Source organism: Panicum virgatum, chromosome 6K (assembly GCF_016808335.1).
Source record: "Panicum virgatum strain AP13 chromosome 6K, P.virgatum_v5, whole genome shotgun sequence".
Taxonomy (NCBI): Eukaryota; Viridiplantae; Streptophyta; class Magnoliopsida; order Poales; family Poaceae; genus Panicum; species Panicum virgatum.
Window position 1 is genome coordinate 2,525,684 of NC_053141.1, and position 23,474 is coordinate 2,549,157.

General features: G+C 56.9%; 3 protein-coding genes and 1 non-coding gene across 4 annotated transcripts; 3 read left to right on the forward strand and 1 right to left on the reverse strand.

Annotated features, from left to right (window-relative positions):
- Nucleotides 1-574: 574 nt before the first annotated feature.
- Nucleotides 575-2,647, reverse strand: LOC120711234 (eukaryotic translation initiation factor 3 subunit G-like). Its single transcript, XM_039996695.1, has 2 exons — nt 2,232-2,647; nt 575-1,320 (listed from the first exon to the last, which is right to left on the reverse strand). The coding sequence occupies exons 1-2, from the start codon at nt 2,569-2,571 to the stop codon at nt 782-784; spliced, it is 879 nt and encodes a 292-aa protein (XP_039852629.1). The 5' UTR covers nt 2,572-2,647; the 3' UTR covers nt 575-781.
- An 842-nt stretch (nt 2,648-3,489) lies between these two features.
- On the forward strand, nt 3,490-3,561 carry TRNAG-UCC. The gene has a single exon. It is a non-coding gene; the product is annotated as a tRNA-Gly (tRNA).
- Nucleotides 3,562-5,347: 1,786 nt separating this feature from the next.
- On the forward strand, nt 5,348-5,794 carry LOC120711235 (auxin-induced protein 15A-like). Its single transcript, XM_039996697.1, has one exon. It carries the CDS (start codon nt 5,461-5,463, stop codon nt 5,740-5,742), a length of 282 nt encoding a protein of 93 aa, XP_039852631.1. The 5' UTR covers nt 5,348-5,460; the 3' UTR covers nt 5,743-5,794.
- A 5,222-nt stretch (nt 5,795-11,016) lies between these two features.
- LOC120711233 (probable adenylate kinase 7, mitochondrial) lies at nt 11,017-13,968 on the forward strand. Its single transcript, XM_039996694.1, has 5 exons — nt 11,017-11,456; nt 12,540-12,680; nt 12,825-13,076; nt 13,320-13,583; nt 13,762-13,968. Exons 1-4 carry the CDS (start codon nt 11,106-11,108, stop codon nt 13,470-13,472), a joined length of 897 nt encoding a protein of 298 aa, XP_039852628.1. The 5' UTR covers nt 11,017-11,105; the 3' UTR covers nt 13,473-13,583; nt 13,762-13,968.
- The last annotated feature ends 9,506 nt before the right edge of the window (nt 13,969-23,474 follow it).

Below are 23,474 nucleotides of genomic sequence, written 5' to 3' on the forward strand. Positions count from 1 at the left end.
CTGCTCCTACTGATCGAGCACGATCGTGTGGGGGATCAAATGGGATCCTAACAAACTCCCTAAACTTAGACTGATCGATGAAGTTGGGGTTCGTGCAAAGCCGCAGCAGAGGTCAATGCACGCGATGCATTTGACCCGACCATGATCTCGAACGCCAAGCAGACGAATCCTAACAAATGTCACTGACGAGATGAATGTCTCTACCTGGATTCGGCAACTCAAATGTCACTGACGATCCGGTATGGGGATTCGGAATCGCATTGCAAACCTCAGGGAATTGGAAAGGATCGCTGCAAATTCCAACGAGTAGGAAAGATCGCGTGTGTGGATGAGGAAAATGATCGACCATGGAGAGTGTACCGTGGACGAGTGAATTGGGATCAGTCTTGGGTAGACTCGGCTTATTTTCGCTGCACTAACCAGCGCGCGTCAGCTTCAGCTTCAGCTGAAATCAACATATTTTAGCAGCACGTCATCTCATATTGGCAAATGACCATCTGTTCCTAGCCCATCCTCACACCTTCTCACAAAACTGCCTTTCTGAATGCACCGTACTCCACAGAGCGAACAAAGATGCAAATCAACACCGGTTCCCATTTGCATGGTCAGCAGAGACAGCACAAAGACAACAGCGAGTATAATTATTCTCGTCCAAAAAAAATAACACATAACAGCAGGTTTTTATGACACGGCATATGCGCATGATACAAGTACTATTCCAGACATAGCAATATAGAACTTCTTGCAAAAATATGCAACTCTAGTAAGTAGCAGCAAAATTCTAGTTGGGCCTTGGCGTCGCCCACTCGACGCGGAGGATAAGGTTATCATAACCGTAACCATTGAGCTTGCTGATCGCCTTCTCCGCGTCCTCTCTGTGCACAAAGTTGACAAAGCCGAAACCCCTGCTCGACCCAGTCTTCTGGTCCACCGCGACGTAGACACGGCTGACAGGGCCGAACGCGCGGAACAGCTCAAGGAGGTCGGGCTCGCGGGTGTCCTCCGAGAGGTTGGTCACACGGACAGAGTTCTCGTCGTTCCTGCGGCGCATCACGTCTCCGCCGCTCCTATCAGCGCCACCTCTCATGGTTGGGGGAACGTACGCTCCCTTAACAGGACCGCCTGCTGCAGGAGGGCCATCCGACGTCGGAGGCCTGTCCGTGAAACTTTCAGTCGGCGGTGCCAGGTCCTTGTAGGGACACTTTGAGGTCCAATGGTCGCCCTTCTTGCCACAGGTTCTGCAAACCATGAGAACAGCACCTCCCTTGCTTGCCATAGCTAGTGGGTCACCAGAAGCAGCTGGCTCATCAGCTTTGCTCCCTACAATTCAATGAGCAGTTAGCAAACATATCAGATAGGGATGGAGATAATAAGATTACTTTAGTTTAAAAACAGGAAAGTTAGGCATCATGACCCAGAAAAAAAATAACCAGAACACTGACAGGTCTGTATCGATAAGATGTGCACTATTTTAGTTGAAAATTGCTTTAGCAGCTACAGACAATTGTAAACATTCCTTAATTTGTGGGTGTTGGAAAGAGAAATAGTAAGCAAATTGAGAAGAACTGGTGTGAAATATAAAAGCCGCACTAGATTTTTGTGGTATAGGAGCAGGAGCTCATTGGTGCTACAACTGTGCCATATGGGGATCACAATCATTGAAATATGGGAAATTCGAGTCTTTGAGATGAAATATAAAAGAAAAAAAAAGATCTGCCACAGTTGTGTTAAATGGGTTCTCTGATTATAGTTCTATAAAGATATCAAACAACAGCAGGTACCACCAGTATGACGATGGTGATCAGCGAGAGTGGAACGCTAATTTTAAGTGCTCAGTAACACTACTCTTGGATCACTCAAAAAGCAATTGGAATAGAATGGATAAAATCGTGAACAAATTTCTTGCTTCTATTCAGCCCAAAGTAGAAATGCTTGAACCTGTCTGCCTAATTGGTATGGAATGAATAAAATCATGACCAAATTTGTTGCTCATACACAGCCTAATTAGAAACGTTCGACACTGCAAACCATGTGTACCTAGATTAGAGGAGCATGTGAACAAAGCAATCAAAGGACCCCAATTTCATTTATAAAAAAACTGCATCTTTGCAGTAGTAGAACTATAAAATGAATCAAAACATCTGAGATAGACTGATCGCGTCTAGCTGCTAGCAAAATACGATGGAACAGATCAGTAACGGGGACAGCGGATCGAGGAGAGGGATCCAGACCTGGGGCCCGGGGGCGCTCGAGGAGGATCTCCTCGGTGGAGACCATGGTGAGCCTGGAGCCGGCGTCCTCCTTGACGGCGTCGCCGAACTTGGGCCACTGGCGGCGCTCGATGGCGCTGCGGGAGAGGCGGGCCTTGGCGAGCTTGCGGACGCGGGTGGTGGTGGTGACCTTGACCTTGTTGCCGTCGTCGTCGAAGCGGTACTCAATGACCCTCTTGAGGCCGTTCTCGTCGGGCCCCACGACGACGCGCGGCGGGAGGAGGAAGTCGAGGTCGCCGCCGTCGTCCTCGTCGAGCTCGCCCCACCGGATCTTCTGCTGCGCCGCCGCCGCCGCCGCCATGGTGCCTGCGCTAGGGTTTGGGGGTGTGCGCGCGGCGGTGTGGGGGTGGGTATGCTGGGTCGGTTGGGTTCGCAGCTTAGCTTGGCGGAAGGAAATGGCAATTGTTTATGGGCTGGCGTCACATCTTCTGTGGGCTTTCAGCGTAACAATTGGATGGGCCTCGAACCGACTTACCGACACAGAGACTCAGAGAGTTTACATTTTAATTTTTAAATCACACTGAAAAAAATGCTGGAAACTCTGTGTACCACCAAAAAAAAATTTGGAAACTCTAGTGCTTAAATATTATTTTTGTTTCTGTTTGAGAAGGAGCTAAATCATACATGTCACTGTTTTTGAAAATCTATTTTCAAGATTTCAAAAAATAACACGGTTAAAAGTATGCAAACGCCGTGCCCTTGCTGCCTCGCACGCACACGCTTGTGTGCGTCTTCTACAAGCTGCATCTTCAAAAAAAAAATACGGTTAAAATATTATATTGATGGCTCCCTCTCCCGATCCCAATTTGTGGCACATCCAAATGCTTATCTTTCCTTCTGGTTTACTTACAAGCTGCACGCCCTTTCAGCATCATTTTTCCTTTTTCTTACCAATGCTGAGCATTGAGTTTAGGACTAACATGCCTCTGGCAGTCAGTGCTGTCAAATTTTGTACATTCTGCTTTTCAAAAAAAAATTGTACATCCTTTTTCACGGGCATGAACTCCTGTATAAGATATAGCACACCAGTTTCCTAAAAAAAATGGCACACACCAAGAGGTAAGAGCGAGAGGTGATGAATGGATATAATCTCGAGGACACATCAAACAACTGTTGGTTTTGCCGCGCGGGCGTCGAGAAGAAGAGGACCCCTCTCTCTCTCTCTCTATACAATCAATATTTAGACCAGTTTCATTCTCTGCAAAATCCGTACAAGCAAGCGTTTGTAGTCCAACGGTTAGGATAATTGCCTTCCAAGCAATAGACCCGGGTTCGACTCCCGGCAAACGCATTTTTCAACATGGTGTTTTGTATACTTTTGCACTTTTTTCTTCTCTCTCCAGATGCTGTACCTAGGGGTGGTAATGGGTCATGGCCCTAGTGGCCTCTTCACAGCCCAACAAGACCTTAAATTTTTTAGCTCAAAATTATATATGATTAGAGCCCGGCTTTTTTAGGGCCCGGCCCTTAGATTTTCTAGTTCAAAATGTTGGACCCTTTACCACCCCTAGCTATACCTGCCATTTTGCTCTAAACTTCTCTCTTTCACCAATCTTTTGGTTAAATATACAATCGAGTGCAACTTACAGAGAAACGGGACTTTAATTTTGCCGCTTCCACAAACGATTCATTCTAAACAAATGCATTGGCTTGCACTGCTAGCCCCAGACGACAGAAAAAAAAATTACTCAGTACTCAAGAACGATTTGCAAAGTTACTAGTTCCCTTTGTCTATTCGGCAGCTTAATGCAGTTTAAATAAAGCAAAAAAAACTGACAAAATGCACTGAACCAAGCATTTCAGCACTAGACTACAAGTAACTAGCTAGTTGATGAATGCACATGCACCGCGCGCGTGCCACTTGTCCTCGCCAATCCCCCGTGTCTGCGCCCCATTCCACGAGCACAGGTGACCGAGCACGTTGGCCGGGAGCGCCAGGTCGCAATCCACACGGCCTCGCCGGCACGCCGCGTGGTCTTGCCGGAGGCGACTTGCACGCGGAGGCCCCGATCAGGACGAGGCGTCCTGTCCTGGCTGTACGTCCGACCTGGTGTGCTCGCTCGATCCGATCCGAGCAAGTTGGCCGGCCGGCCGGAACCTCTAGCTAGATCAGGTGCACCTCGATCGATCGACCTACCTCGCCGGCCGGCACGCCGCATGACCTTGCCGGAGAGGGGAGAGGCGACGACCTTTCGCGCGCGAAAGCCTCACGCACGAACGGGGCGGCGATCCGGATGAGGCGCGCGCGTCGCGTGATGATCCCCGGCCACAGATCGATGATCGCTCGCGAATGCCATGGTCCAGATCGCCGATGGATCCCCGACACTGAATTTTCTGAACCTTTTTCCAGCATCAGGTGTCCTTTGGGGCCGCCACTGTCTGAACTTTTCTCCCCCTACCCAAGCCAGCGACCCTTATCTTCTCTTTCAGCCTGATAGCCACTGAATTCTCTGAACCTCTCGGTCCGGCCGGGCCCGTACCACGGCGAGCTGATCTGCTTTGTTGCGGCAGCGTCTCTGATGTCTGATCCGCCATCACACTGTTTGGGGATCTATCGAATGATTGAGCCCTGCAAGAACGCAACTAGCTTCCTGGAGCGCTCTGGAGTTATCGCGAGGCGCATGCAAGATGCTGGGCGCCCATGCGGCCGTGTCCCCCCGCCATTCGGGCACGAGCTGAATCTCGACGGCCACCTGGAGGTGAGGAGGGGAGGTGGTCCAGTTTGGGTGGAGTACGTACAGTTGCGCCGGCAGGCAAGTTGCCTGAAAGCAGTTTGAGACTAGCAGTTGCAGCCTGCATTATCCATAATCCTCCCCAAGTCGGCACAGTGGTGCATGATGGCTGAACTAGCTACGAATAAATAATGAAGCACGGGCGCATGCATGCAAATCTAGGCTTATCCAGACCTAACCTGGGAAAGCAACGCATCATAGGACCGTCATGTGACCGTGTCCATCCTCACACGCACCCATCTCCCTTTCAGGTTTTTACAACGCGCTCATCGCAAAAGCGCTCCGGGAAGCAGTATATAAGGGCACCACCATTGCTGAGCTGCAGCAACACCAGACAGCCACACGCCTAGTCCATTCACAGTGTTTGTTCTCTTCTCTGAGCTCGACCGGATTGCAGTCACGACGGTGAGCACATACACGTCGTGCAGCACAACAAGCAAGAAAAGAGAGCGAGCGAGATGGGCGCCGGCGGCAAGCTGCAGCAGCTGATGGCGCGGCTGCACCTGGTGGCGCGGGGCGGCGGCGTGGCGGTGCCGCGGGGCCACTTCGCGGTGTACGTGGGCGAGGCGCGGGCGCGGTTCGTGGTGCCGGCGGCGATCCTGAAGCAGCCGTCGTTCGTGGCGCTGCTGGAGAGCGCCGAGGAGGAGTTCGGCCTCGACCACCACTGCCACCCCAGCGGCCTCACCATCCCCTCCTGCTCCGAGCGCGACTTCGCCACGCTCGTCCGCGCCCTCGGCTAATTAATTAACAAGCTAGCTAGCCAGCAGCTAGCTCCATCGATCAATGCTCGCCGCCGCCATGGACGCTCGGCCGGCCGGCCGGGCGGCAATGATCGATCGATCCGTTCGTCCTGCCGATGAGCTCCATGTGGTTGGCTCGTCGCCGGCCGGCCGGTCGCTCATCCGTAGCTCTCCATGTGTGTACGTAGTGCGTTGAAGTACAGATGTAGCTGCGTGCCGCTGTGTAGTAGTGTTCATCAAGATTCTTGGAATGAATTATCTGCATTGGAAGGGAAATAAGCAATCTGGATAAGAATGCCATGCGTGTGTCGAGCTTTGATATGAACCAATTCCTACCGCGGCTGCGAAGGTTGTAGGGGTGCGTGGATGGAGGGCGAGGCCTTGGGAGTCACCGGAGGATGGGCGCCGTGGCGACCAGCAAGGGAAGCGGCGCTGGCGTGGAAGGGGGCGCGCGCGAGAGGGAGATCGCGAGGGAGAGAGACGCGAGAGTAGGGGCGGCCCCGTGAGGCCAACTGGAATCAATTTCCAGCCTAATCTGTTTCCATCTAGAGGGGAGTATTTAACTTACAAATTGTCCCACACTTTAGGAAAACGAATAAAACCCTAAAGAAATAAATCGTGGCTCTCCTAGCCACTTGGGCGGCACCCCCGGCGTTGGTACGTGATCCACGCCGGGGCCGTCGGCTGCTGCGCCGGCTGGGCCTGGGTCGGCTGCTCCTGGACCGTAATATCTCTCCGCTCCTCGGGAAACAGCTCGTCCTCGAGCTGGAAGTCGGGGTAGCGCTCGACGAAGGACTCCCGTGGCTCCCAGGTCGCATCATCGGCAGGGAGCCCCTGCCACTCCACGAGGACCTCCCAGGCGCCCTGCTGAAAGCGTGCCCACCGCACCCGAGCAGGAGTCAAGACCACCCGGCCATCATGAATGGTCGGCACTGGCGGAGTGGACGCAGGGGGGTCGCCGTGGAAGGGCTTCAGCAACCCCACATGGAAGACATAGTGGAGGCGAGACCCCTCCGGGAGCTGTAGACGATAGGCCACCTGGCCAATGCGCTCAATCACCTGGAACGGCCCAGCGTAGAGGGGGCCGAGCTTACCCTTGGGACGGCACTCCAGCGAGAGGGTCGGCCGGTGCAGCAGGCGAAGCCAGACCCAGGCACCCACCGCGAACTCCAGCTCGCGGTGATGAGCGTCGTAGTAGTGCTTGGCGTGCTGAAGAGCCAGGAGAAGACGCTCGTGGACGTCGGCGAGTAAGGAGTCACGGTCGCGGAGTAGCGTGTCAGCCGCGTCCGTCTGGGCCGCACCGGCGGTGTGCGGCAGGAGCGCTAGCGGGGGGCGCCCGTAGACCACCTCGAACGGCATCGCCCGAAGCGCCATGTGGTACGAGGTGTTGTAGCAGTACTCGGCCCACGCGAGCCAGTCCACCCAGGCTCGCGGGCGGTCGCCCGTGATGCACCGCAGGTACATGGCCAGCACCTTGTTGACGATCTCTGACTGGCCGTCCGTCTGGGGGTGGAACGTCGTGCTGAAGCGGAGCTGGACGCCGGCCATCTTGAACAGGTCTCGCCACATGTGGCTCGTGAAGACAGGGTCCCTGTCGCTGACGATGGACGTCGGGAACCCGTGGAGTCGAACGATGCCGTCGAAGAAGGCGCGGGCGACCGACGCCGCCGCGTACGGGTGGCTCAGGGCGATGAAGTGCGCATACCTTGAGAAGCGATCCACCACGGTGAGGATGACCGACTTCCCGCCGACCTTGGGCAGCCCCTCGACGAAGTCCATCGAGATGTCCGCCCACACCTGGGAAGGAACCTCGAGGGGCTGGAGCAGCCCGGCTGGCTGCTGCGTCGGCGTCTTGTTGCGCTGGCACGTCGGGCATGTGCAGACAAACTCCTGCACCAGCCGCATGTCGTGGGGGACGTAGAAGTCAGCGCGGAGACGCTGTAGGGTCTTCTGGATGCCCTCATGGCCTGCTGAATGGACCAATGAGAGCACCCGCTGGCAAAGGTCGTCCTGGGCAGGCACGAAGATGCGCTTGCCGTGGAGGAGCCCGGCGTCCCAGCGCCAAGGAGTCGTGAGGCCCTCGCCCCGGTGCTGTGCGGCCTCGCTGTCGGTGGAGGTAGCCGTCCGAATGTCGTCGATGAGGCTGAAGGACGGCCCGGAGATGGCGTGGAGTGCTGCTGCGTCGTCCGTACTGGACTCGCTGTCGCGGCGGGAGAGGGCGTCGGCCGCGGAGTTGAGGCGGCCCGGGCGGTACTCCACGGTGAAGTCGAAGCTGAACAGCTTGCTGAGCCACTGGTGCTGCGGGATTGTGGACAGCCGCTAGTCGAGGAGGTACTTCAGGCTGTAGTGATCGGTGCGGACTTGGAAGCAGGCCCCCACAGGTAGGGCCGCCAGTGCCGCACCGCCTGAACCAAGCCGATGTGCTCCCGCTCGTAGGCCGCCAGCTTGACGTGGCGGGCGACGAACGGCTTGCTGAAGAAGGCTAGGGGTCCGGACCCCTGGTGGAGAACGGCGCCAAAGCCGGTGCCGGAGGCGTCACAGTCAACCACAAACTGCCACTCGAAGTCCGGCATCTGCAAAACCGGCCCGGTGGAGAGCGCCTACTTCAGCGCCGTGAACGCCTCCGCTGCTTCCTCGGTCCAGGCGAAGGCCTCCTTGCGCAGGAGGCGAGTCAGGGGGCGGCGATGGTCCCGAAGTTCCGGATGAACTTGCGGAAGTATCCGGCGAGTCCCAGAAAGCCGCGGACGCCCCGAGCCGAGCGGGGCTCAGGCCAGGATGCCACAGCCTCCACCTTTGCGCTGTCCATGGCAACGCCCCCGGCCGAGATGACGTGGCCGAGGTAGGCGACCGAGCTGGACCCGAAGGAGCACTTGGAGCGCTTGAGGTGGAGGTCATGGGCGCGGAGCACGTCGAAGACGAGGCGGACGTGCTGCAAGTGCTCGGACCACGAAGAGCTGTAGATCAGGATATCATCAAAGAAGACGAGCACGAACCGCCGAAGGAACGACTGCAGGACGTCGTTCATGAGCGCCTGGAACGTAGCCGGCGCGTTGGAGAGACCAAATGGCATGACGAGGAACTCGAAGTGGCCGTGGTGGGTGCGGAACGCCGTCTTCTCCACGTCGGCCAAGTGCATGCGCACCTGGTGATAGCCGGAACGCAAGTCCAGCTTGGTGAAGAACTTGGCGCCATGCAGCTCATCGAGGAGCTCGTCGACCACCAGGATCGGGAACTTGTCCTTGGAGGTCTTGTCGTTGAGCGTGCGGTAGTCGATGCAGAAGCGCCAAGTGCCGTCCAGCTTCATGACCAGCAGTACAGGCGCCGAGAACGCACGAGGTGCTGGGCCGAATGATGCCCTGGGACAACATCATGGCGCACTGGCGCTCGAGCTCCTCCGTGCGGATGCCGGCGATGGCGTGCATGGAGATCACTGGGGCGGCCTCCTCGGCTGGCAGGGCATCGTCATCGGCCGCCACGCCGTCCTCGCCGTCGGACGTGTAGTCGCTCACCTCCAGGAAGAAGAGGCGCTGGCACTGGTGTCCGCGGACGTAGGGCTCGTCGCAGTTGTAGCAGAGGCTTTGGCGGCGGCGCTCCACCATCTCCGCGGGGGAGAGACGGCGGAACTGCCGAGGCGGTGGCGCCAGTAGGGCTGGCGCCGGTGCTGCCGGTGCTGCCGGAGCGGGCAGCGCTGGAGGGGCCGCGCGTGGCGCAGCTGGCGGTGGTGGGGGCAGACGCTGAGGTAGGCACCCGGCACGCTGCGGCGGAATGGTCGCCGTGGCAGCCGCACGACGCTCGAAGGACCACGCCAAGTGCATGGCGGTCTGAAGATCCTGGGGTGCCTGGAGCTCGACATCAACACGGATGTGATCTGGGAGGCCACCCACGAACAGGTCGGCCTTCTGGAGTGGAGAGAGCTCCGGCGTCTGGCACACCAGGGCATTGAAACGCTCCTGGTACTCCTGGACGGTGCCGTGCCAAGGGAGCCGTGCAAGCTCCGAGAGGCGGTTGCTGTGGACGGCTGGACCGAAGCGCTGATTGGCGAGTTCCTTGAAGCGCTCCCACTACGGCATGCCATCGTCCTGCTCGAGGGCATAGTACCAGGTCTACGCCACTCCGGTCATGTGGTACGAGGCGAGCCCGACCCGATCCGAGGCCAGTGTACGCTGTCCTCGGAAGAACTGCTCACAGCGGTGGAGCCAGTTCAGGGGATCGTCGACGGCGTCGTAGGATGGGAAGTCGATCTTGCTGAAGCGAGGAACACCCAGGCGCTCGTTGAAGCCTCCGGCCCCTGGCGCGGACGGCGCACCGAACGCGGGGACGTCGAACGTAGATGGGATCCGCGACGGCGAGTGGGGGAACGGGATGCTAGTGATGGGCAGGGAGGGCGCCGTCGTTGGAGGCGCCGTCGCGGGTAGCGGAACCACCGTAGGGGCGGCCGATGAGTACAATTTGCCTAGCTTCTTTAACCGGGTAGTGGAACCACCGTAGGGGCGGCCGATGAGTACAATTTGCCTAGCTTCTTTAACCGGGTAGTGGAACCACCGTAGGGGCGGCCCTTCGGGCCTAGCTACGCCTATCTTCTCTTTATCATCACTTGAACCTAAAAGCCTGAGAATGGTTATCTTAATAATCATATTAGTCCAAGTGTTATGTTGTCTATATCAATCACCAAAATATTATATTGAAATATGGCATGAGAGGTCATTTTCGCTACAATAGGACAGCAGATGGATAAGGTGGGCTGGGCTGATTTTGATGGGCCTTTCTATGCATCTCTATACAGACTATACATAGTCTTCTATTTGTTTTCGTTTTTTATGTAATAATACGTGTATACACGTGTATTTGTAAAACGACTAGGACCGCCTAGGCGCGATTACTCCCGACTGGTCTCTAGGCTGAGGGTCAGCGCTTAGATTCCGACTAGCGCCTAGCGGAACAGGGAGAATTATTTTCAGTTATAAAATCATTTTTCTCATATAATTACCTTCTATAGAGAAACAGAATTAGATGAAATTCATACGAAGACTGTTCAAAATTTGTGGGTTTTCTTCCGTGCTCAAATTTCGCGTGAATCGTCACACCAAATCAGCGGTCGATGTACCGCCTCGAGATTGCGGATCCGGAGAGTCCTCGCCCATTCTCTCGTCCTCGTATCCGCAGCCAGGGAGAGCCAGGGCGCAGGAGCCACGGCCGGCCACCATCACAGCACGCCGCGCCCTCGCCTCCACCTTTTTCCCATTTTCCCAAATAAAAACTCCGCCACGAGCTCCGCCTCCGCCCCCACCACCACTCGCCACCCCCGCCCCGCCCCCAAAACCCTACGCCCCCCCCGCAAACCCTAGCCGCCGCCGCCGCCAGCAATGGCCGGCCTCCTGCGGCTCGCCGGCCGATCCCTCTCCCGCCGCGCGCTCCCGCCCGCCCCGGCCCACCGGGGGCTCGCGGCCTCGGCGGCGGCCCTGGCGGACGACTACTGGTCCGACTGGGAGGACGAGGAGGAGGAGGCGCGCCGCGCGCGGGCCTCGGCGCCCGTCGCGGGGACCGACCCCGCCGGCGGGGCGCCCCGGGGCGTGCAGTGGGTGGTGATGGGCCGCCCGGGCCCGCAGAAGCACGCCCACGCCGCGCGCCTCGCGGAGGTCCTCGCCGTGCCCTACATCTCCATGGGGACGCTCGTCAGGCAGGAGCTCTGCCCCGCCTCGCAGCTCTACAGGAAGGTCGGTCGGATTCGAACCCCGTCCCCTCCCTCTCTCTCTCTCTCTCTCTCTCTCTCTCTCTCTCTCTCGAAAATCATTCCCCCGGTGGCGCCTTTGCGGTCCAATTCGGCGAGGAATCGAGCTGCTCTGCATCGGATCCTCGGGTGACCTCGCGATCTCGGGGTCCTGCTCGCGGCACCAGCCTGGATCGCGTGGTTTGATTGATTGCTTCATGTGATCCAGGTCGCGCTTTCCTCCAGCAGAGTTGGAGGATCTTTTTTTTTCTTCCAGAAATTTGGGATTTTCCCCTTTAGGCGATTTCTCGTGTTCATGGATAGCCGTCTCTCACATCATATTCCTGATGTTGATCAAACTTGGTTGGATTCTTAGTCTTCTGGACGCCTTTTGGTACTTCTGGAAATTTTCTCGTGACATACCGGTGGACTCTTATGATCTCCGCGGTAGTTGCCTCAGGTTGTGCAGAGCCACGATTTTTTTTCTTCGGACCAGCCAATTTACCCAACTTTTCCTGACCCCCACAAGTACTTTGCAAACCAAGCATTTCCTCCGTTGGCCACGATTCCCCAGTTTTTGTATAATGGTCACAATTCCTTTTTTTTTTCTGGGGCAAGTACCGGGCGATTAAATCTCATGGTGCGGAGAGGAGCGTGCTGCCATGTCTTTCTCCGCGTCCTCACCTTCGTGGACGGCTGCGGGGACAGACCCGTAATTTGTCTCTGTCCACACGATGTTCGGGGTAGTTTGGGTATTTAGTTTAGCATGGGTTCCGCATTGGATGTGTGGAAGATTCCAATCCTGCCGTCTTGTGGCGGCTGCAGCCTGCATAGGCAGCCTCCCCATTTTGCCCTCCTGTTGTACCCTGCATATGTCTGCTCCCTGCAGTCTCTTTGCACAGCTCAACCGTTAGTGTTTGTTTATATAAAAAAAGAAAAAGAAACTCTAGTGTTGGGTAGAGTCTAATTCTCACACTTAGAAACTAGAATCATTCTAGAAACATATTTTACCTGAATACACTAATTTGTCTAAGGAAATGTTTAAAAGCTTTTGAAGTGGTCTTAGTTGGGTCTTATTTTTTATGCGCAGATAGCAAATTCGGTAAATGAAGGGAGGCTTGTGCCCGAGGACATCATATTTGGATTGCTGACGAAGCGGCTTGAGGAGGGATACAACAAGGGTGAAACTGGATTCATTCTTGATGGGATACCACGCACCCGTATGCAAGCTGTAAGTAACCATTTACCTTGTATCCGAGACAACTTAGTTTCATCCTGGTACCATTTAACAGTACAGTGGTTAAGATGCCTAATTACTTCCAGCATGATGTGAGTAGAATCGTTTCTGATATGTTCATAAATTCATATGTTTCAGGAGATTCTTGATGAGATTGTGGACATTGATTTGGTTCTGAATTTCAAATGCGCTGATGACTGTTTCATGAAGAAGCGGTCAAGGGGCGATATATGTTCCCACTGTGGTCAGCTTTTTGATGTCAGCAAGTCAGCATCTATGAACTGTAGCCCTTGTGTTGGGAGCTATACATGGCATTCTCAGGTAGAGCCTGCAAGTGTTCTAGGCCTCGAAGACTCAAGGTTGGAGAGGATGCGTACTTATGCTAAGCAGGTAATGGTTAACATTTGTCTCATCCTTATTATATACCGAAGAATGCCTAGAACTTGTCCATAGTGCCCAAGTGAGCAGATGTTAGGCCCTCCAAATTTGCTCAGAATAAAAAAAAATAAAACCAAAATTCTTCAACTTACGATTTGAGGGTATTGCACTGTTATTGTTTTGTCTGGGAAACCATGATCTATGTATGAGATTTTCAGTTTCGGTGATCTCTGATATGGAATTTTGATCATGCAGACCAAGCTACTGGAAGATTACTACAAGCAACAGAGAAAAATTGTGGAACTGAAGACATCGGCTCGCCCTGGGGAAACATGGCAGGGGCTTGTAGCCGCCCTGCACCTCCAGCATCTGGATGCACCCCCAACACCACACAAACTCACCGTGTAAATATTATTCGTGCTACGTCTGAGTAGAGTCTAAGGGTCTGAATTTCGATCCTGCCTGCAGCATATCTAATATCCCTATGTTTGTGGGTTCTGGCTCCAGAGGGAGTCAGTCGGGCGTACCCAGTGCCCGAGGCTTCCCGCACTGTGCGGGGTCTGGGGAAGGGTTGTCTTTAAGCCCCAAGTCTTACCCACACAAATGTGCAGAGGCTGGGGCTCGAACCCGGGACCTTCCGGTTACAGACGGTAGGCTTTACCGCTGCACCAGGCCCGCCCTTCAGAGGGAGTCAGTTGGCTATGTCATTTTTTGTTCGTTGTTGTTGTTACTATAGATAAAATGTAAGCGATTTTGCAGACGCGCTTATATGGCTGTAACCGAGAGTTTTGGACTTCCAAGTGCAAGCGTACTCGCTTATGTGGCTCCATGGTGCTGATGTTTTGCACCTGCTTTATATTATCATGCTCCTTTAGTCCATTGTGGTTTTGCCCACATCATTTCACCAGATGTCCTGTTCTGCGCGTGATGTTTATATTGGCTGCCCTTTTGGAACCCTGGAGATGGCATGTGTGATGATAAAATGGAGAAGGGTTTGTTGAAGTTTTAGTGTTTAACAGAACGGCTTTCTGAAGCTGCAAAGAGCCCCTGGCCTTCTGAACTCTGAAACTCCATGGAGTCCCTGACGGGCAACAGAATCGAAGGAAGAGCAAATTTTGTCTATTTGATTGCGAATTGCGATGAGCTGAGCATGGTCCGTTTTTGGTATGTTAAATCAGAGTAATGTGGCCCACTTTCCCCATTGCTTTCTGATCTAAAACGCATTCATGGACCGTCGTGCTGTCTGATGATCCAACGCATGCGAGAACACAATCAATCTAAGGGCAGTCCCAACTCAGATTTTACCATAGAGTCTAAGTATATTTATAGTCCTCTATTTATATTTTTTTTGCTGATGTGTCGGTGTCCCGACCCGGGGGTCCGGATCCCAACTAGTAAATGCTGCGTGTTTCCTCGTCCCAGATGATGATGCAAGAGGCAACACAGTAACGCACAGTTTATTCTGGTTCCGGCCGCGGGGCCGTACGTCCAGCAAAGGGGGTGTGCGAGGGCACTGTATTATCTTGCACCCGGAGTGCTTGTAGTAGGGGTTACAAGCGAGGCGAGAGAGCGAGGAAAGCTCCCAAGTCTCTGCTAGAAGTGGAGTCGGTTGGGGTGAGTGCTCAGTAATCCCTGAACGTCCTCTTGGAAGAAAGAAGCCAGAGAGTGAGGGAGAGCCGCCACCCAGACCTCAGAGCCCAGCCAGCCCCCTCCTTTTATAGTTATAAGGAGGGGCGGTGTACATGAGTGGGAGTATGGAAGTCGTCGTTTTCCCCTAAATCGCGGGGTACTGTGGTCGGACACTGTAGGAAGTGTACTGTGGGAAGGCGGCGTGCGTCGCTGTCGTCCTGGATTTCGTCCTTGGTCCCGCGGAGATGGCGCCGGTCGTCCTGCGGTGCCCCGGCGGTAGTAATGGCGCGGGTCGGCCCCGGACCCCCTGGTCGGAGTGCGGGCGTGCACACTAGAAGGTGCGGGGGACACGTGATGTCGCCGGACCCCTTTCCCAGTGGGAGGCGGGTCCGGAAGGTCGGCTGGAGCAGTACCGAGCCTGTGTTGTCCCGCGTCGCAGGTCCCAAGGCGCTGCTACAGCGTCCGGAATGGCGGAGTGGTGACCAGAGTCAGCGGATGGGACCCCGGTCACATCTACTGTGGGAGTGGCGGCCTGACGCCTCCCGTCCTTTGAGCCGTGGTGGAGTGGCTGGCTTTTAATGCCTTCGTACGGCGAGCGGTTGGGCGGCGGGGCTGTTTGTCCTTTGTGCCGAGGGGTGGCCTCGAGGGAGGCGGAGATGAGTCACCTGCTCGAGGGTAGATCCGCTACCCTCGAGCGAGGCGGAGATCGGTTACCTGCTCGAGGGTAGATCCGCTACCCTCGAGCGAGGCGGAGATCGGTCACATGCTCGAGGGTAGATTCGCTACCCTCGAGCGAGGCGGAGATTGCCCAGCGGGCCTGAGAGGGACCCTCGAGCGAGGCGGAGATCGTCCCGCGGGTTCGAGGGGGATGCGAATGGGCCGCATGCTGGGCTTCTTTGAGACCTTCCCTTTCCTCTGAATGAGAAGCAGGCCGTGGGCCTTCGTGGGCTTAGTCGTCTTATCAGGTGTTTGTGTTTTTAAAAGCGGTCTTAGTACCCCAATTAGGGTGTCCCTAATTGTGGCACCCGACAGTAGCCCCCGAGGCTTTGGTCGAGTCATGAGATTCGGCCAAAGGGTAATTCGGCGATTTCTCCCTTGACGTGTTTAGTCAAAGTCGTGCACCTGCTGGGCGCGCCTGAGCGCGGGCCCGGCGGGTGTGATAACACGCCGGTCGGGATAGTACGCCCGTGGGGGGAGTACTTCGAGGCGCGCGCCTCTTTGTTTGTTTGTCTAAAGGACAAGACATGTCTGCGCGCTGAGGGGGGCCAGGGCGACGATGGTGCCTGCTGCTCGGCAGCTGGTGCTTTTGTCGCGCTGTCCCGTGCTTCAGGGCCTTGACCCTGGCTTCCCTGGTTGCTTTGTGGCGCGCCGTTCGAGGGCGGCCGGCCTGAGCCGATGCTGCGCTGCTTAGCGTCCAGGGGCTCAGTTTTGCTTTATTTCGTTCGGTCGCGTCTCAGCGTGGTAACCGAGGGTATCTTTTGCTCGTGGAGTGCCGTGTCGTCACGGGCGACACAAGCCTCCGCTTTCCGACAAGCTTGAAGCTTGGCGCCCGGCACAGCTATAAATAGAGGTTGTGAGTTTCCCTTTCCTCTCCAAACTCCCAGCTCTTTCTTCCAGCATTGCCCAACTCTTGGAATGTTTTCTTTGCTTTTTTGTGGTCGGCCCCCAGATGGGGTGGCCTGGCTTTTTTAGGCTTTTGGCGCTAGAAGAATGCTTGCGAGCGGTAGGGGAAGACCGGAGTGGGCGTGCGCTCCATCCCTCAGGTTAAGTGGGATCAGCAGAAGAGCATTGGGCCCGCGGGGTCCTGCTCCTGCGATGTCCCCTAGCCTGAAGGGGGGTGGAGACGCCTGACCGTGGCGCTGGCGCCAGGCCCGGCGGCCGTTTTTCGCATCGTCCCCTCCGGCGACAAGGTTGCTCTCGGGGAGACGGTGCGGAGGGCGCTGTCCGCCAGCCCGACCCCCCGCGTGGTCTTCGGTGGAGAAGACACTAGAAGAAGGCTTGCGAGGAAAGCATCCCGCGGGACCCGTGTGGTCTGGGGGCTGCTCCTCGCATCCCTAGCAGCCTCGCTGTTGCGTCAGCTAGGGGCTCGGTGCCTTTCATCGCCGCTAGTTCCTCCCCAAGACAGGGAAAATTGCCACGTAGGTGGCAACGTGTTTGTATCTTTCGATGGCTTCGCGCCGGTAACTGTTTGTAATCTTTATTTGCATCTGAGCAACAAAGTCCCCATCCTCTTCTACGGGGAGGATTTCCGAGGGTATAGGGGTATACATAGGGTTACAACCCTCGAATACGTGTGAAGTCACCTTCGCGGGGGCGCGCCAGCGCACCCGCGGGTGTACCCCCTGAGGCCTTGGAGGAGAGTTTGTGCTCGTCCAAGGGCTATAAACGTTGTCCCACTGGGTAGCTTTGCTGGGGCGGCTACCCAGCACCTTTTTCAGCCGGCATTGGCACTCTTTCAGCCGGCCTCGGCATTTTTTAGTGCTGGTACAGCGGTCCGGTGTTCCGCATAACCATCAGGAGAGCGCATGTCAATAGCGGAGGGTTTGGTTAGACACGTGGAGCTTCACAATTGACGGTTGTCGGCTTATTCGAGGGTGCGGTTTGAACCGTGGTGTGCGAGGAGCCCCCGAGCCCAGGCCCGTATGAAGGCATTCAGGGGAACCCTCGACTTTGACTACGACCCTCGTCGCCCTTCCGCAGGGAGGAGGGGAGAAGCGCACCATGCTGCCCATGCCCGGGCCGCGAGCTATGGCTGCTTCAGTGAGCTATTAGCGGATTGTTCAAGCGGACGTCCGTGCCCCGTTCGATAGGGGTCGGCTCGTGGTCCATAGACACGTCTCATAAAGCGCTCGCGAGGGTTCGCTAGGCGGGGCTCGAACCCATTCGGTAGGGTTCGAGGGCTCGATGCTCTCCCTCGATGGGATCCCCCTTCTAGGCACCCTCGGCCGGCCTTGAACACTGCGTAGGATGTCTCGAACTTCGCGTTCGAGGGTAGCTTGTACGGCACATCCCTGCAGTTCCTGACTCTGGCGATCTAAGGCGCCTGTCGAACCCCCCGAAGGGCCAGGCTTCGAACCCCCTGATCAGTAAGGCCTAGGAATGCGATTCCTTGGAGGGTAAAGGGACCTCTGAAGGAATATTCCGTCTTGATTTGAAACGATGCAAAGTCGCGAGTCACGCGCGCGGGTCTTCCGCTGGTGGTGGGCGACGTGGCCCGATCCGTGTGGTGCGGCGTGGGCGCGCCTTTTCAGGCGACAGCCTCGGGCAGACGAAGCGGCGTGGGCGGCGGCTGACGGATGGGATAACGCAACAGTCGCGCCGCGCCCGCCGGTTATCGTGCTGTATTCATTGCTGCGTGCGCGCATGGGAGACTCCGCGGTCGTGGGGCCCACCCATCAGCGATAGCAAAATATACCGCATTCAATGCAGTAGATTTGGGCCGTGGCTGCGGATGCGCCCACTGTGGTAAATAAAGACGGAGAGAAAGAGTGTTTTTGGGTTCACCTGGCCATTTGCCTCCTTCCTGTTCGTCTTCTTTGCCTCCCTTGCATCCTGAGCTCGCAGCCAAGAACGAAAGGAGGAAGAGAAGAGAGAGAGAGAGAGAGAGAGAGAGAAAACTAGAGCACCTTAGCCATCCCAGAGCCTTCGCTCCCACATTCTTCCTCGAATCGAAGACATGTCGGACATCCAGGAGCCCTTGTCGTGGGGGAAGTCCTCCGCCACCGTCGCGGTTCTGGAGCAGCTGGTCGCCGACCGGCTGCTGCCGCGGAACTCCGACGCGGGGGCGCCGGCGTGGATTTCCCCGCACCCGGACGAGACCGAGCCGAAGCCCCCGCAGGGCTACGTCGTAAGCTTCGTGCGCCTCCACGAACGAGGCTTCGGCGTCCCTGTCAGCAAGTTCATGAGGGCCCTGTGTGAGTACTATGGAGTGGAGCTGCACAATTTCAGCCCCAACTCCAGCTCGCAGGCGGCGGTCTTCGTCGCCGTCTGCGAGGGGTACCTCGGCATCGACGTCCACTGGGACCTCTGGATCCATCTGTTCCGCGGCGAGCTTTTCGTCGAGAACACGCGGAACCAGCAGAGGCGGTTCGCGCGCGCCGGTGGCCTGACACTCCATGTCCGCCCGACCCGGAATAACTTTTACATCTCAAGCAAGATGACGACGAACAATGCCGGGTGGAGTCGAGGGTGGTTCTACCTTCGAAACTTCAGTGGCGCGCTCCCGGCGTTTACTAACAAAGTTCTTCAGTAGCGGCCGCCGAAATGGGACTGGGGGGTGTCGCCCCCGGCGCAACAAGCCAAGCTCGAGGGCCTCACCGACGCGCTGGCGCATTTGGCGAAGAAGGGGTTGACAGCGGCGGCTATCATCGCGAACTTCCACCGGCAGAGGGTGATCCCTCTCATGGAGAGGGCCCTGCGGATTTATCAGCTCACCCCCGGGAGCCAGGTGGAGGGCTCGAGGACGTCGAACAAGTTGCTCTCCCGCACCACCGCCGCCCGGAGGGCGAGGTATGCGGTGGCGGAGTTCCTTCAAAACCCCGAGGATCTCTGGAGAATCAAGATGCGCCCCGAGCCGGGTACATTTCTCTGGTAAGTTTTGACTGCGAATCCGGCGTGTGTTGTGTAGTTCTCTTCTCCTGACTCCCTCTCGAACGTGCTTTGCAAGGGTTGAGAAGCGGCTCCTCGAGGCCCCCGGTCCCGGAACAGCGCCTGATCAATCGCCTTCACACGGAGAAGATGAAGAGGCGGAAGGACGCGGCGGAGGCGAAGGTCGAGAGGAAAAGGAAGAGGAAGGCGAGGCACGACAAGGCGTGCAAGCTCACTCGCGCGAAGGGGAAGCCACAGCCCGCCACACCTGAGTCCTCGGAGGAGGACGAGGAGGAGGCCTCGGATGCCGAGGACCACGCTCTGAGGAGCGACGGGGAAGGTGCGGGTGCGAGCCCCCCACCGTTCTACCTGTGGGACGAAGAAGACGGAGCGCCCGTGGCGCCAGAAGAGCCGAGGGTCGTGGCGGGGTTATCGGCGAATCCCTCCCTCGAGGGTGCAGAGCGGGAGTCATCCCCGCCGGCGGCCGGCGAGGAGACGCCCGCGCCCTAGGTGCTGATCCGTGGCGACGAGGCTGTGGCGGGAGAGGAGTCGTCCGTGCTAGCAGCCTCGAGCCACTGGGCCGACACGAGGGGGGCACCCTCGGGGCAGTCTTCGAGGGACGGCACAATGCCCCGGGCTCGAAGAAGTGCCACGAGGAAACGGACCATGAGTGCTCGATCTGGGTAAGTATTCTGACTTTCGTTTTTTGCTACGTGTTTGGTGGATTTCTCAATCCTGTTGTCCTCAACTCGTGTCTCTTGATTTCCAGTCCCGGGGCCGTTCCCAAAGATGTGGTGCAGCTTGCCCCGGCCAAGGCTCTCAAGACCGGGGCACGCAGCACGCCGCACATGGCGCCGTAGCCCCAGCCTGCCGTGGATCTCGAGGCGGCGGCTGCGAAGCTACGGGAGGCCCTGGCTCGGGGGGCCCGGGCAGCGCAGCAGGCTCGGGCACAGGAGGGCGACGCCAGCCAGAGCTGTGCCGAAGCGGCCGCTCAGGCTGACGACGCCGAGGAGACCGGCCGGGGCGGGGCCGGTGACGCCGCCCAGGCGGCTATTGAAGTTGAGGCCGGTCAGGGCGACGGGGCTAGCGCCGCCCGATCGGATATGGAAGGAGAAGCTGGCAGGGGCGCGCAGGAGCGCCCTGCCGGCCAATCAGAGGAGGAGACCCTTGTCTTCGAGCCCTCGAGGGCCGAGGGTGAGGGCGTCGCGGAGGAGGCGGCGGCGCAAGGGGCGCCGTGGGTGGAAGGAGCCCCCATCTCGGAGCCCACCGAGGCCCGGGATGAGGGTACTGTCGCGGTAGTGCCCGTGCCAACGGCGCAGGAGGGTGCGACGGCGGTGGTGGAGCTGCCGGACAGCAGCGAGGAGTACGGGGACTCGATGGACATCGACCCTGCTGCTGCGGCAAGCACCGCCGCGCACATCGCCGAGTTCGCGTCGGCCGGCGCGGGCATGCTCGAGGCGGGGACGTCCGAGGGGGGCCATCTCGGGGCGATCGTTCCGTCCGGGGTCCCCTCGGAGTTCCTCCGCAAGGAGCAAGAGGAAGAGGAGGCCTGGGACAAACAGATGGGCAAGGGTCGGGAGATTTTGCAAGCCCTCGACCCCGCCTTCCAGCTCCACCAAAATGCGGATTACCAGGTCAGCCAGGTAAGTACTGCCCCCCCCCCCGAAAATTGCTCAGATTCGGTTTTAGTTTTTACGCGTCTTCACCCACGTCCTCCCCTTTTGCAGCAGCTGAGGGAAACCTCGCGTGAAAAGAGCGCCGAGATGAACAGGCTGTACTCCCAGATGAGCCAGCTCGGGCAACACAACGCCGAGCTGGTGCTCAAAAATATCGACGCCAACACAAAAATGGCCGATCTGGGGGCGCGTCAGCAGGCGCTGGAGGAGGAGCTGGCACGGGTTGCTGGTGAGCGGGACGTCCAGAGGGCGGCAGCGCAGCAGAAGGCCCGGGAGACCGAGGCGCTAGCTGCCGAGCTGCAGCGCCTTCGGACGGTGCTCGAGGAGAGAGCTCGCGAGGTGGAGGTGCAGAGCGCTGAGTTGCAGCGCCTCAGCATGATGCTTGAGCAGCAGAAGGCCGAGCTCCTCCATAAAGAGGTGGCCGTGGTTGTGCTCGCCGGGACCCTCCGAGAAAAGGGCGAGGCCCTCGAGGGGAAGGAGGTGGCCCTCCAGAACATGGGGGCCGCCCTTAGAGAGAAGGAAGCCTCCTTGTCCTCGCTCGAAGAGGCCGCCCGGACCCAGAGGGAGGAAGCGCAGAAGAACATCACGGGTGAGTACCTTCGATTTTTCGTCGATTTATTTCTTTTTGTAGCTGATGTTGATTTCCTTTGCTCAGAGCTAAGGCAAAAGGTGGCGGACGAGACCGTGGCGAAGGATGCGGTCCACACCGTGCTCACGGCGGCATAGATGGAGTTTGCTGAGCTGGAGCAGACCGCCGTGAGCGTGTGTCAAGAACTCGAGGGGGAGGGTGCCGTCTCGGGCAGTTCGGTGATCAGCCGCCTACGCGCGCTAGGCGGTCGGGTTGCCGAGCACGCCAAGAGCACGTTCCGCCTTGGTGTCCTGCGGGCTCTCGCCATAGCCTCGACGCATTACCTTATGGATCTCCAGAGGGTGTCGTCGGGGTACGTCGTTCCTGATGATGCTGACGCGGACGCCGCATCGGCCATCATGGATGAAGCCGACGCAGCCGCGGAGGAGTTTGCCACTGTCCTCGCCGAGAAGCTAGAGGCGGACATCCCTCCCATTGCCGAATTCGACGCCCCTGAAGACCCGCAAGGGGGGGATGGTAGCCTGTAGGAAAACTGGGCCTCGAAGCCATGTAGATAGATTAGTGTTTATATCATAGTCGTGCTTTGTAATCGCATCCTATGAATGTAAGAGATTTTATTTCGTAATTTGAATGTGTGGCCCGTCGAGGCCTTGTGTGTTCGAGCCTGTGTTTTTTTTACTTTATTTCCGTGTTCTTGTTTGCGACATGGACGAACGTCTGCGAGGGGGTTTGCGTTCATAAGCAGCATAGGCGTAGGGTGGTGAGGGGGGTGCCATATCCCGGAGGCGTAGGTGGTCCCACAACTCGGCCGGCCCCGTACCGTAGCTGCTTACGCCTCGCGCCCGTTTTTCCAAGGATACGAGAAGCTTAGGATCGAGACGGAAATATTTCGAAAAACATTGGCGACTTTTTGGGGACGTTCGGGGGTTCCCCCCGTAGTATCCCCCGAGGGAGGCTCGGCTTTGCCGAGGGTAAAGCCGGGCGTACCTCAGTGTTAGCGCGCATCCTAGCCTTCGAGGGCCCAGATGGTTCTCAAAAATAAACCAGTAAAGCGTACTTTGTTATTTCGGGAAATTGAAGATGCGAGTACGAGCAAATGCACAAAAAACTTGAAATTCTAGGGATAGAAATGACGTAGCTGTTGTATATTCCAAGCGTTGGTGAGGACTTCGCCTTTTTCGTTGGCCAGCTTGTACGTGCCGGGTTTGAGCACCTCGGCGATTATGTACGGTCCTTCCCATGGAGGTGAGAGCTTGTGGCGGCCCCTGTTGTCCTGTCGAAGCCTTAGCACCAAGTCCCCTTCGTTGAGGTCTCGGCGCCGGACCCTCTGCGCTTGATACCTTCGCAAGGACTGCTGGTAGCGCGCAGAGTGGAGGAGCGCCATGTCTCGAGCCTCGTCCACTTGGTCCAGCGAGTCGTCGCGAGCTCGCTGGTTTTGTTGCTCTTGATATGCCTTAAGCCTCGGCGATCCGTACTCCAAGTCAGTGGGGAGGATAGCCTCGGCACCATAGACGAGGAAGAACGGAGAAAAGCCCGTGGCTCTGCTTGGGGTCGTCCTCAGTGTAACACCCTAATTCAAATTTCAGTATTTAATAATAAATTTAATTGGATTTATGCAAATTTCTAAGGATTTTTGTGCTAGTCTTGCATTTAATCCAATTTTTGTTCCTTAAATAATTAAAATTTTATCTTAGGTTAAATTTCGTTGTTGCATCATGCTGGAGCATTGCTTTATTTGTTTGAGTGCTAGAGTGAATTCAAATTCAAATTTGAATTCATTTGGCTTGAATTTGAGTTAGAAATAGAAATAGGAAATAGAGGAAGAAAAAGAAGAAGTGAATCCAACCCAGCAGCCCAGCAGAGCCCAGTTTCCTTTTTCCTCTAGCGGCCCAACCCGGCCTCCTTCCCTTCCCTTTTCCCCAGCCCAAA